At 44.0% G+C, this 14,618-nt stretch overlaps 1 protein-coding gene across 1 annotated transcript; it reads left to right on the top strand.

Moving 5' to 3' along the window:
- Nucleotides 1–800: 800 nt before the first annotated feature.
- On the top strand, nt 801–11,060 carry cspg5b (chondroitin sulfate proteoglycan 5b; the record flags this gene model as incomplete). The annotated part of the gene is made up of 5 exons (XM_079232238.1): nt 801–882; nt 5,680–6,472; nt 7,559–7,747; nt 8,296–8,458; nt 10,866–11,060. 5 exons carry the CDS (start codon nt 801–803, stop codon nt 11,058–11,060), a joined length of 1,422 nt encoding a protein of 473 aa, XP_079088364.1.
- Nucleotides 11,061–14,618: the final 3,558 nt, after the last annotated feature.

The following is a 14,618-nucleotide window of genomic DNA, read 5'->3' as shown; positions in this document are numbered from 1 at the left end:
ACACACACACACACACACACACACACACACACACACACACCTCTGACCAAAGACAACATGCACCCAAATAACCCTCTCACTTAAGCTCTAACCACCACCCAGCAAAAGAGAGACATCATGTTCACACACATTAGCTGTGCATGGAAATGGAGCATATTGACTTAGTTGACAACAGACGCTCTTTAAATCCCCCATTCAGCCCCACATCAGCAACAGAAGGCTGAGGCTGGACACTGGCTGGCATTTCCTCGGGTGTGAGTGAGTGTGTGCTGGCACTTTGACACGCAAAAGCACTGTGCGCGCAAGACGTGCCTTGCCGCTCTGCGCCGCGCTTTGCCGCTCATCGCCTCTGCAGCCAGAGGGAAAGGCTTAACGGATCGCACACAGACAGGCGAGCAGCGACAAACCCGACTCATTAAATTCTCGTCTGTAGACCCTCCGCCGGTCGCGCGCACTATTACTACAGCTCCTCGCGCTGCTACTACTGCCGACGGACCCCAAAGCGCAGAGTGACGCGCGCGCGCTAAAGGTGTGGAGGAGAGGGCGGCCGCACGGTGCAATGGAACCAAACCCAAGCCGTTAAACGGTTTAAAGAGAGGGACACACACATACACTCACAAACACAGCTGCTGTGAGGGAGCCCAACCGTTGGGGAGGTTACCGGCGAAATGGCGAAAACGGGCAAGATCTGAACTTTGGAGGATTCGTTGTGAGGATTATCGTATGCCAAGCGATCTGACCGGTGTAACGAGGAACGGGATCACAGTTTGCATCAGTGTGTCAAATAAATAGGCAACAGCATGGCGCGCGGGGACAGTCGTCTGGGCACCTGGCAGGTGCTACTGACCATCTTAATGGTCACCATCCCCCTGTCTGCTCACGGTAAGTCCACTGCACTACCGGAGTCGCACCCTGTCCGTGCGTGTGTGCGAGCAAGCGCGCACGTGCGTGATTAAAATCACACTTGCATTGGCATATGATATGAAAAATGACAACTGTGCATGTATGCGGGATGGGAATGCATATCCATTTAAAATATGTGCATTGATGGTTATGGACTCGCTATTCAATCATCTTTTTTTATTGTCATCCCTGCAGTCTTTGAGCCTATTGGTAGTAACACGCTGGGTACTGATGGGCTGATTTTAAATGATGTGATTTATGTACACTGACAGCTTATTTAAAATGCATTGCTAATCAATTGTGTTATTCATAATGTCACTTGGTTCATTTTGCTGCATTACAATTGCATGCAAAAGACTGTCAACTAATTCCTAGATGTGCTGACACATCCAATTGTATGATTTGATATTTTCTGCCCAATTTCCTGTCATGGAGAGCTGGTGTATTGATAGTTAATGACACTTGAACCACAGGCTGTGGCCATGATCCATTCAATCTGATGCCCATTCAGAGTGTGATGGAGAAAAGAAAACCTCACCCTCCTGTGGACTAACTATTAGATACAACGGTAACTGGCTTGTTGTATGTTAGGCTACAATCTAGAAAGGAACATCTGTATAAAGAAGAACGACAGAACTGTGGATGATCAGAGAGAGAGAGAGAGAGAGAGAGAGAGAGAGAGAGAGAGAGAGAGAGAGAGAGAGAGAGAGAGAGAGAGAGAGAGAGAGAGACAGTTCAGTAGCCCACTGCAGCTGCGACTCGCAGCGGCGGTGCGTGCCCAGACAAAGGCGGGATTAGGTGCACCGCAGCCCGGCTACAGGAGGCCTATTCACGGCGCTGAAAGGATTGAATTCCTCCAGACATTCAGGGGAAGCTCGAGACAACCGCGACCGTTACACCCCTCTACTCGCCTTCTCATTTACTGACCATCCCTTGAGCGACGGAGGCAGGCAGTGTGGAAACGAAAATCTGAAACAATCAGTCTGGCACATATAGTATACGCGCGCGAAATGATAGTGGAAAAGTATAGTGGCAATTCTGGGAAATGAAAAAAGGATAGCTCTACTGCCGCTGCCCAGCAACAGGGTGGCTCGTGCACGCGCAGGGTCGCCGGGGTTCACACACACACACACACACACACACACACACACACACACACACACACACACGCACACACACACACACACACACACACACACACACACACACACACACACAAACACACTCCTCTCGCCGCATCTCGCGTTCTCAATGTGCAACCAGGCGTAAACACTGTGACATATTGACCGATACAAATTCGTCATCGTCCTGTCTGCCATGCTTTAAACCAGATACCATGTGTTTCATATGTCGACAGATGTGTTTCATTAAAATTATTCACTTTTCTGGCCATCTGGTTTGAATATGGAGTGAAGTGTCAGAAGAAGATGGTTTTTTTCTCTCCATGACCCTTAAACAGAATATACCAAGCAAATAGAAAGAAAAAAACACAGACAATGAAACACAGACAATGAAATATATAGCCTTAAATTCCTATAAAGACTTAATTCAAGTTGCCATTTATTTTATAGATTTTTCAATTTATGGTTTTGCTTATAAAATATGAGGAAATGCCTATTATAATTCTAAAAGCCCAAGGGGGATGAAGAAAAGCAGCACATTTGTTAAATGGTTGCAGATTAATCAGCTCTTAATCAGGGAATTAATGAATCAACTAATCATTTTAGCTCTATGTAAAACCAATGAGTCTATCCACAAAAACATACAGAAACAGATTGTCCTCGATAGCCACGTAATATGGATAACATCCAGACAACGGTACTCTGAGTGGGTGCATACTGTGAGGTCCATCTGCCCTGCAGCCCCAGAAAGCTCACGATAAGTCACAATAGATCAAATCATCAGCATCTCCCAGACTCTTTTGTATTTACATGCACTCACACACATGTAGAGAAGGTGAGGAAGAATAATATAGGCTTGGATATAATGGGCGGATGTTGCAGGTTGATGAATTTAAATGACATGTTGTAGTTGTGCCTTCTGTAATAAATGGGGTCTTAATCCAACTGCTGAATGAATGGTGGTTGTACCAACAGTGTGTGGATGTGGCATTGTCACAAAGTAGGATCAATTGTGTCTCCATCCAACAACAGCAAGGAATTATCCATAATTGTGTCTGGTTGGGTGAAAAGGCTGATGGGAATCTGCACTCCAGCCAATCACAGGGACTGCAGGTATATCGTGTCACCTCGGCGACATGCTCAGCGTGATGCCAGAGGTGAAGAGCTGTGCACAAATCACACGATTTCGAAGACGGAAATTGCTTAGAAAGGGGAGTGTGCGTTCAATATGCTCGTCTTGCCCTTGTAATCTCTTCATGTTCCCTTTTGCTCTTGTAATCGCTCAAGGACCACCGGCTGCTAACAGAACAGGGCATCTAAGTCTCAACAGGGAACAAATTGGCCGATTGAACCTTTAAATGAAATTTGAATCAGCTGTAATCAGTTTTAACTGGTGGAGCATGTCTATCTCGCTCACAAACTGTCAAGCATTCAAGTTCATTCCACCTCGGTTTTCCCAGAGATGGAGTTGGCATATAACACTTAGTGCCTGGCTGGCTGATTGATTGAAAAACAAGAGAGAGAGAGAGAGAGCATGAACACTGGATTCTCTGTTTCCACTGCAACTCCCTCTCTCCACTCTTCCTTTCAACATGGCACCTCTTTACATCTCACCATGGCAACTGCAGTCTGTATGTGTATGTGTGTGTGTGTGTGTGTGTGTGTGTGTGTGTGTGTGTGTGTGTGTGTGTGTGTGTGTGTGAGAGAGGTGAATCTCATGGTTCCTCAGCCACCACTAGTCTTCGTGACTCGAGGCACGTTCAGATGGTTTTAGTATTAGCCCTGAAAGGAGTGCCAGACACTGAAAGCAGTGATCTCATTGGTCACAGTGATTTCAGGGTGGCAGTGGGAGAGAAGTCGTCCAGCCAAGTATTTTCTACGGTTTGGCTGTTTGTGCAGAGATGTAGCAGGCTATAGTGGAAAAGTGTGAAGCAGTGGCTGCAGGGAACTTCTTTCTTTCGTTCTTGTCCCCTTTTCTGTTAAAAAAGGCAGGGAATCAGCTTTGTCCAAACGTAACAAAATCCACTACCAGAACCTCAAGTGCAATTCAGAAATGACCTTAAGAGGGGTTGGGTTTTATTACTTTTTGACAGCAGTTTCTTCCAGTTTCCAGGCTTTGTGCTCAGCTGAGCCAACTGGCTGCTGGTGGTTTCTTCACATTTAGCAGTAGAAACACAACAATTACTCCTTCAAAATCCATTTATACCCTATGCCTGACAGTATCTCTTGATTGGAGTCAAATGATGTTCACGCTAAGTTGAAAACACAAACCCAAGATTCCATGCTTTTACGTCTTTCCAATTTTTTTAACACATTTCCTTTGTTTATGTCATTATTGTAATTTCAAAGAGTTCTGTGGGTTTGAACAACGTGGTAGCACAGAATGAGTTTGTAATTATTGGCCCATCGGTGGCCTGCTGTATGGGTTTTAAGACCTCTCTGCCCTCTGTCTTTTTCTTTTTCTGTCTCTTCCTCTTTGTGTGTGCATCTTTCACATAAGAATGCGAAGTACAGAGGAGTGTCTGACCAATCAACCTCTAACCTATTGCTGTAAATCCTAATCTAATCCTTACCCAGTCTCGGTCACCACCAGAGCACATTAGTCAGTCCCTCATTGTGCCTAATCCTACATCACTGCAGTCTGATTACACGCCAGTCTTTAGTTCATGTTCTGATTTCCTTGACAATTAATCACTTAGCTCTTAAACCACAGCAGGTTGTTTTTCAATAAATCAGATCTCTGATGAAAACACATCTTGTGCATTTTGCATATTTGTTATTGTATTGTGTTGTCAAATCCAGCTGAATTTACGGTGAAGGATTTTGTGATTTAATAGTATTCTCTTTTAAAACTAGCCTGATACAGCCACAATGCATCTCTAGTATAACTGTAGGGATCCATTTAAATTATGAATGCCTCATCCTTGGGCCACAATCTTTATCAAACAAAACACAGGCAGTACCTTGGGATTATCTCCAATTAAAAAAAGAACAGTCTATAAATATATTTATAGATACGTGTGTGTGTGTGTGTGTGTGTGTGTGTGTGTGTGTGTGTGTGTGTGTGTGTGTGTGTGTGTGTGCATATATGCCTTTGTCTATAATGTTGTCATCCACATTTCAATTGTATGACAAAGAATAACTGACAATCCCACAGTGCTCTAACATTGATGCAGTATTACAATACGATTATGTTAAATGGGAGTCAATCACTTTTTTACACATCAAAGTCAGTTTATCTGTCATGTGGCGTACTACTGAAAATCCTGTAGACTGGCTCGACATCTTGGGAAATTAACTGTCCTTTTGTGAGTTAAATGAGAAGTGTAATATCACTTTCATTGTTGTATCAATGTTCTCATCTAACTCTTGGCAAAAAAGCGACATAACGTATATTACACATTTCACAGCTTTACTTTAAAGAGATGGGTGTAAACCAGGTAAATCGGGTCTGATAGAAATGACGCAATTGAGATGAATTATGAGAAGCGTGGCATCAAGTCTTTTTGCAGCTTGACCCATGGTTGATATCTCAGCCTCTGGTTACGACAATGTTTTGTTAAATCTGACTCTTGTGAATCCCTCAACTTTATAAAAGTGCAACATTGAATTACTGGATTGCTTCTTTAATGCCTTTTTTGTGTCTGACTGACAGGGAGGCATTCACTGGCCAGGCATCATCATCACCACCACAACCAATCATCTTTCAACAAGGAGGCCCTGAACACCAGGATGGTGCTCAGTGATGACTCGGCTGAGAGGGACCACCTGATTGGAGCAGGGCTCGGGGCGAAACTCCCACTCAGCTCAACCAAACATCATCAGTCTCACAAACGCGCCCACCTAGACGTTGAAGAAGAGGACTCACCTGTGGGGGACGAGTTCACCGCTGGAGGGGCGGGTCCAGATCAGCCCGGAAACCCCATGTCCGATGATGTCATCACCGTGGAGTTTCACAGCCCTGCGCCGGATATCCTGCCCTCTGATGTTGCTCTGGATTGGGCCAAAGCCCCCAAACCCCCCAAAGCCCCCAAAGCCCAGAAGCAAAAAGGGGGAGACCCAACTGCATGGACACTTTCTGACTTTTACGACTACCTGGCCCCTGATGACGACCTCTCGGCGCTTGACACGACTCCAGAACCTGAGCCCACGCCTTCACCCCCACCTGAAATGGAGGACGAGAATCCACTCCTGGCTGGTTCTCCTGCTGTTCCTGACAGCGTGAGGCCTAACATGGATGTGAGGCCATCCTCACCAGCTAATCCAATGCCCGGGACAGACAAAGGTGATGGGTTAGGCTTCGGTGGCGCCATGGGGGCCGACGGCTGCAGACTGGGCTTTGTGCGCTCTGGACCTGGGGTTTGTGTGTCTCAGTGTGATGTTGAACCCAATTTCTGCTTCAATGGAGGAGTGTGCACCGTGGTGGCAGGAATGGGAGCCTTCTGCAGGTGAGAAAAACTAAAAAATGAAGTTTTTCTTCTTCTTAGTAGCAATAAATTAAGGACATTTCAGTTGTTTTTGTAGCATTAATAAGCAGGTAGTGACTTTTTATAGGAAAACTAGTACAAATGTACTGTACAGTATGCGAGTGGCAGCAGGGGCGTTTAGGGGGGATTGTTAGGTGCAAAAACATTCCCCTTCTTTTGTTGGGATGATTTTCAATATGTTCCCTTTACAACACAAAATAAAATATTTAGGACACTTCAGACAAGCGTACAGACACTGAAAACATGCACACAGATAGAAGGTTGGCTTAATGTGTCATGAGGGTTTGTGAAGATCACAGCAGGGTCGCTAAAGGATTAGCTCAGTTTTTGTGGCGTGGGGTAAAGAGTGTGTGTGTGACAGCTGATGTAGACACACACAGTATGCACAGATATAAAGTACGGACAATACAGTAAGGTCAGGGAGGGACACACACACATACACACGCACACGCACACACACACACACACACACACACACACACACACACACACACACTCCTTGTGCACATACACACACATTCACAGACACACTTGAGCACATACACCTCGCCTCGATAGCACCATCTGTTCTCTCCAGTAGACTCAGTGTAAGCTCAAAGGTAGACTGTTGCTCATCTCAAATACCTGCTGAGTAACAGCACACACACGTTTACCCACACACACTCATGTGGGCACGCTTCAAACACACGTTCAAACACTTGCATGTATTTGCACAGAGAAAGACGGGAATATGGGAAAAATACACACACACACACGCACACACACACAAACACATATGCTGATCCTTTGATCTCATTAAGGGTTAGGCTGCAGAATCCCTGCTTTACTGGACAGACCCCAGGACACTATGTCATCAGCTCTGAGTACCATTTTACACTCTTTACTCAGGCTTGCATGCTGCAGCTATACATATGGTAAATACGGTATGCAGTGGGTTTAAAACTCTTGGCTTTTGCCTTTTTTTAGACAGTAAGCAGCGAGTGATGTTTTTTCTGATCATTTCATTGATCAAAAAGGCCAATATCCTTTGTGTCACTTTACCTGCAGGTGCAATGTGCAGGACTACATCTGGAACAAAGGCATGCGCTGTGATTGGGCGGTCACACAGTTCCAGGTGATGTGTGCGGTGGTGGGCGTGGCCTCACTGGTGCTCATCCTCCTTTTCATGATCATCGTGTTCTTCGCCAAGAGGCTGCACCGTCTCAAGAATGAGAACAAACGCCTTCGCAAACGCAGGTGTGTGTGTGTGTGTGTGTGTGTGTGTGTGTGTGTGTGTGTGTGTGTGTGTGTGTGTGTGTGTATGTGTGTGTGTGTGTGTGTGTGTGTGACTGGGAGGTGAGAATGTAAAAATATGTAATGTGAATTCCACTGTGACTGAGGCTGAGAGAGAGGTGGCTGATTGTTTCAGTCTAATTCCTGTAAGGCCTTAGAACCTAAGAAAGAATGTTGAAATAAAAAGATAAAGAGGGCATAGGAACAGTAGATGGGGAGAGAGGTGTGAATGGAGAGGAAGTCAATTGTCGATGAGCAGTGACCAGTGAGAAAAATCCATCTAATCCATCAAATTAGATTGTATAGTCAACAGCCACAATGTAGTCTTTAGATTTGATCTCAACATCGAGTAGCCACTGAATTATTTAAGTTCTTAGAATGAGATGATATGTCTTTGTGAATGACGGTTGTCTTTCAGAGGACGACCCCAGTTTCACACTGTGCAGAGCAACGTAGGAAAATATGAACCACAAATATGTCTGACACACATCTCTATCTTTGCCTTCCTGCAGTAAGTACCGCCCACAGAACAGCGAGCCACAGACAGACGGCCTCTCCGTTTCCACAACAGCCGACGGCTCGCAGCCAAACGTAAGGAAACTGTGTGACACCCCACCGATCGCTCCCCAAGCTCACACTCACAACCTGGCGTACTATGACAACATTATCTGTCAGGTACGCCCCAACTCTCCTCATGTTTATTCTGCTTTTTTTCGCCTTCCAGTCAATGCCTTTGTTCATCATCTTTGTCTGTTCAGTCCCATCGTCTGCATCTACAATTTATGTTCTCTTTGTCTGTCTGTTGTATTCTTCATCTGTTTTCCTTTTTGCTCTTGACACCCACTCCTGTGTTTTCTCTCTGCCAGCTTACATAGTGATAAGATTGTTTTGTATTTGTCTGGGACTGCCTTTCTGTCTCTATGCATGGCCATCTATCTGTTCCTACCCACAGTAGTCACACCAACTGACTTAAGCTCGTAGTGTTATGCACACATCTGTGTAAAGTGCCCTGTTAAATGGGATTTCCACCTCCAATTTCAATTGTATAGTATGTGTTTGTTTAATGCTATCCCCATCAGAGGCCGTCCACAGCCAGCTATAACTGGGAATATAAACCCAGAAACTCTTATAATCACTTCCAGGTAAGCACAGCGGACACGTTCACATTGTGTTACAGCAATTTCCCCTTCCTGGCTTTGCTTTGAACCCACTGTCCAACTGCTAGATGCCAGATTCGGCTCTCAATTAACTACAAACCTCACTTCCACAAACTCTTTCTGCATCTGATCTCGTATCAGCTGCATTCCGGCTACACTGTAGGTAGAAATGATGAATCACTTCCTCGCAAGAAGTTCTACAAATAGTTGTGAAGTTGTGTGATTAAATAGCTAGTTCCCACATTTGCTGCCTCTCTTGTCTTTACAGTTTCCTGAGAAACTGAATGAGAAAGCTTGGCCTCCATTTTGTTTTAACTGCTGGCTTCCCTCTTGTACAATTAAGTTCAGACAGCCATTTTAGGGTCCCTGTGTTGCAGGTTTCCCCTTTTCCTCTGACAAAGGTTGTGCATGTAGTGCTTCTATAAAGTGATTTCCATAGCAGCATGTGTGTGTGTCTATGAATATGTACGCATTGATGCACTGATTTCTATCTGTGATTGTCTGTTTGTGGGGTTTTGTGCCCCTGCTGAGGTATTCAATCACAACAACCGCTTACTGGGTTACTAAGCCAACACAATATATGGAGTTACATGCTTACATTTTCAATCTCGATAAACAATGACAAATCTTGTTAACAGAGGCATGAACTGAGATTAACCACAAACAGCACATAATACAGAACAAAGCCATTTTGCTCCCAGAATTGTAAGCTTTTTGAACATGTTGTCTCTGGTGTGAAAGGGCGTTTAGTAGTGTGACCGATCAATGGTGCCCTACTTACTGCCTGCTGTGCCTATATGACCTTCAGATGTCTGTGACATGCCAATCAATCGATGGCTCGGTAATTTACAAGCTGACACATGCAGACGTACACAATAGTTTGGTAGTAATAGACAAACATCGCTCTTCAAATGATTATTGCATGCAAACACAAGCACAGACAGATGGATTTTAAAAAGCATATATTAATTTGCAGTCCATTACCCATATCTACCTGGCTGGGCTAAATGAAGTGAACAAATTGTGACTTGCTGTTTTAATAAATCACTGCTCTCTGAGCTCCACTGGCATTTCAGTGCAGTGGTTATATATGTTATATATATAGGTTATATATGTGTGTCTGTGACCTCTGGATGTGACCTCTGGATGCTCTAAATGTCAGGTCTAGAAGTTAAAAAGCGCCTGCAAACACTTGGTCTGCAATGCCAGTTTTTAAAATGTCAGAGGTCCGATTCGTATGTTTTTTATATGCTGATGAATGATTGGTTAATTAAATAAAGGTCTAAGCGTACAGATGCATAATCAGCCCATGCAGTAGCCCGTATCAGCTCAAGAATGATCATCTCTAGCATAAATAAGAGCGAGCTTTCTGGGAGATTTCTTGCTTTGGATATTGCTGAATTACACATTCTAATCTGTAGTTCATTCAATTGTTTTGAGTAGTCAAAAGTGCTCAGAATACCCAGCATGACAAATGCACTTAGGATATAGTTATACTATTATTATGTGCTTCCTTCAATACACATGATGTAGCCAGCTTCTTATCTTCACTTTTGGGCTAGATGGTGTAATGCACCACAAAAGTTCATGCAATTATTCTATTTTGTGCATGTCTTGTTAGAACTACAACTATGGTTTCCTGTTAAATTATGTCAAGAAATGTTACTCCATCCATTCAAATGATTTGTAATACACATTTTAAATACAAGAGATTATACAAAAATGAATCATGGTGGGAAAGCTGAGTCTTCAGGAGACACAAGCAGAAAAGCATTTCGGGCTCCGCACAGACTCCCACAGGTGCACACACACCAAAACATACAAACACAAGGAGCTGATGCAGAACATCTACTTCCCGATGTCCAAGATGTGTTTGTACATGTAAGTGCGAGGCATGCATAAAAAGTATTAAACTCTCCCCACAGGATGATCCTCAGAAGCAGGAAGACCCAGCAAAGTGCCCACAAGCCAAGGAAGAAGGGTCAATGAATATCCTCAACTCTCATTCCCCCAAACACGAGAACAACCGTCCAACCTCTGTCGTCCAAGACCAGGGCCACACCCCTAACCACACCGAGGAAAATGCCGAGGTAAACTCGCCCCAGAACAACCTGGTATAATATCCCCATATGTCAAAGTGTGCTGCTGGAGAATCCGACCAAAATATTTAACGAGCACACAAACTACAGCAAAGTGTTATGTATTGTTGCAAAGTGCATACTGTGTAATTTTAACAGTCCAATCAGGCCTAATTTCAAAAGTAAGCACAACATGAATTCAAGGATACAACTTGAGAAGCACAATAGTCCCGTTTACAAGGCTGCCATTCCGATGCTGATCAGATAGTGGAGCCTCCTTTCTTTCCTCTATCGCCTCTTAAACTGGACTAAAATCTCTGGCTTGGACCAACTAATGACTTACTTTCCTCTCTACTGATGCCCCTGCCTTGGTCTTTGGCCAATGAACTCTCGCTCCTTCATTGTCTCCTCTCCTGTTTACCCCCCTCCCCTCTGCCTGCCCCGCCTTACTGTCTCTCTCTGCCCGCATGCATTGTTGTTATTGACGAAAGTGTCTGAAAACGTAATATTTGCAAAAAAAGTAAGTGGAAATGAAGTGAATCTGTATTCGCGAAATATTCATGTTTGACATTGTTAATAAGTGGATTCGTCTAGATTACATGAGGTCAAAATAATTGCTTGGAGTTGATATTTTAACCTATATACATATAATACACACGCGGTGTCTTGGTTTTCAATGTGATTTATAATACTTTAATGTACTTGAGGTTCTTTTGTACTTTTTTGGGTATGGAGGATTATAGTTCACAGTTGTTGGAATAAATCTTTTTAATTTTATCCAGCTTGTCCCTGTGTGTTGCTATGAGCTCTACTTTCCTTCTCTCTCTCTCTTTCTCTGCATGCTCATGGTGAAGCTAACTACTGCCCAAACTGCTCCCCTGCTAATAATTACTGACTGCACCGCTGACCCCGCTTTTGTGCTACAGTAGGCTGCTCACAGATTACACCACAAAAACAATAGTTACCGTGTGCCCATTCAGCACCACGGACAGCTCTCCAAAATGACTGGAAGCTACAAGAGGAGCTTGAAATATAACCCTTTTTTTGTAATTCTCCCTCTCAGAGCATTAATATTTCAAGCTGGCATTTTACTTAGAACCCCAGTGTTGTTGCTAGGAAAACATTGAGGAAATTGTGACATTTAGTGAAGACCGAAAAACTGAGCTAATTGGCAAGTGAGTGTTGGACTTACATTCACTCAAAGGCCACAAACATGACTGAATGCTACTGTGGCTCCATTTACTGGATGTGTAAAAAGGCAAGTATTCTCTTTTTTAACTTAAAAGGCGAGTGTTGTGTTCACAGCTTGTTTTCCCTACCCGCAAGTGTCTAAGAAATCAGTTGTTGCAGATTTAAGATAATGTGCCTGTGTCATGGGGTTTATTTTCTCAGAATTAATCCATGCCTGTATTTTTTTGTATATTTTATATTTATTCATTTTGGCCTGTGTGACTGTTCCTACATTCTTCCATCCTTCTCTGCTTGCCATATTTCCACATCAGGATGAAGTCACTATTGGCCTGGAAGTGCTCCTCCCCAAAGAGGCCAAGCTCCACTCAGAGACCAGCTCACCTCTTCAGTATGACGTCTTTCTATACAAGGTTGCCAACAATGGAGACTCCGCCTCTCCCAGCCAAGCCCCTCACACTCGCAGTGCCGGCTCTTTATCCTCTCACCCAATACCTAAATCGCCCAAAACGCCCAAGACGCCCAAGTCCGCCAAGGTGCATAAGTCGCCCAAATCCCCCAAACACACCAAGGAACACTCACCCAGTAACGATGAACCCTTGTCCGGGAGGCAGTCCTCACCTTGCCGTCACCCGTCACCTAGTCATCACTCTGCTCCTGGTGGCTTTTCTTCCCCCACCTGCTATCCATCTTCCCATCACTTTCCCTCTCAGTACAAATGCATGCCCACCTCCTCCTCCACCCCACCTCAGTTACGTAGGCCCAAAGGTCGCTCACTACGTCCCGGCTCAGAGTGCTCTGAGACTGGGAGAGAGTACCAGAGTGGACAAATTCGTCCATCACCCTCCTCCCCTCACCTCACCCAACCTTCTCCATCCCCATCCAGGGTGAAGTACAGCCCAGTCAGCACCCGATCTCTGCCACCACTCTCTTGACCTGGCCTCCACCCAGCCTCATACATTCACACGCACAAACATCTGTCTTGATCTAATCAGCGATATGTCCATCACGGCTCTAACTTTTTTATTAGTGATATATAGATTATCCATCTATCTATCATCCATCTTTGTACCCTGCCTCCTTACGTTTATACCTAGAGGAGGAGCATGCTACCATGGTTTTGGTCCATGGAGCCAGAAAACTAGAACTGGGACAACTCTGCATACACCACACTCTCTCAAACTCAGACATGGATGCACTAAAATACACACGTACAATACTGCGTAGTTGCTGCAGCCAAACGTTCACACCTTCTTGTAAATAATAATAACCTCTCAAAGCTCAGGATTCTGCTCACACAAGCACAAAATGAACCACTACATGTGAATATGCTCTCCTAGCATGGTGCCAACGTCAGCGACCGCTGAGGATATTGTTCATTAAGGTTTCATAGGTTTACGTCACTAGCCTTAGTATTATCAATGGTTTATATAAATATTTTGCTATTCACTGTGTAACATTATTTCATGTTTTCACAGGCTTTTTGGTATGTTTTTCATGTTTCTAATCCTCAATAAATAGATAATACAACAAAGTGTGCACTATTGTGTTCTAAGGATGGGGAAAGATAAGAGGAATGAGGAAAACAAAGACTAAAAGAGACACCAAGGCAAAGAGAAGAGACAGAAGGTTTTCCATTTGTGTTACTGAGCTGTATATTAAAGAGATATGACGGCCTCTGCCGCCCCCTCCTGTCTACAGCAAGCACTGAAGCTCCAGGTACATTTCAGGCTTCAAGCCATCAGTGGAATAATATATGAAAGCAGTAAATCACAGAAATCCCATGGGTTAACGGCCTGAGTCTGTGTACAGTATGAAGTACAGTGTATTGATTATGTAGCCTGCCTGTGCATAAGACTGTCAGTAGAGAATTACTGAACGTCTCCTCCATATTCCTGCAGTTTGAGATGTTATTCTAAAATGTTACTAAAAGCAAGATGCAGCTAACGTTAACCTTCCTGAATAACGGTCACTGGGGCCACAAGTGACATTTACTGACAATGCCACATGCTGAAACAGAGTGGAACAGTAAAAAAAAGCAAATACAGAAAGGAGTTATGAAGTCAGTGAGCTGACTTTAGCACACAAGGTCACCTAAAAGTCACTAACTAACTAACTAGCCCACATGTGTTTGAACATGTGGTCAGACACATGTTCATGTTCAAAGCAGACGACTGGAGGCAAAATAGCGAGTTACCTTCAGCAGAGGCATTGGAGAGTAAGAACCACCCCGGTATCTAAACTAACCATGATAACATTAGCCAACTTTTCTTTAGTTGTTCAATGAAGGCAATTAACGCTCACTAGCGTTTTCCCCATTGAACTTTCTTTTGGTTGCTCGTGTATTATTGTATTTATTGCATTTTTGTACAACACAAGAACAATAGCAGGCCAGTGCATTTCTTTTCTGTA

The sequence above is a fragment of the Taurulus bubalis genome, assembly GCF_910589615.1.
Source record: "Taurulus bubalis genome assembly, chromosome: 16".
NCBI lineage: Eukaryota > Metazoa > Chordata > Actinopteri > Perciformes > Cottidae > Taurulus > Taurulus bubalis.
The sequence above is the reverse complement of the archived record's forward strand: the minus strand, read 5'-3'. Positions and strand labels throughout refer to the sequence as shown.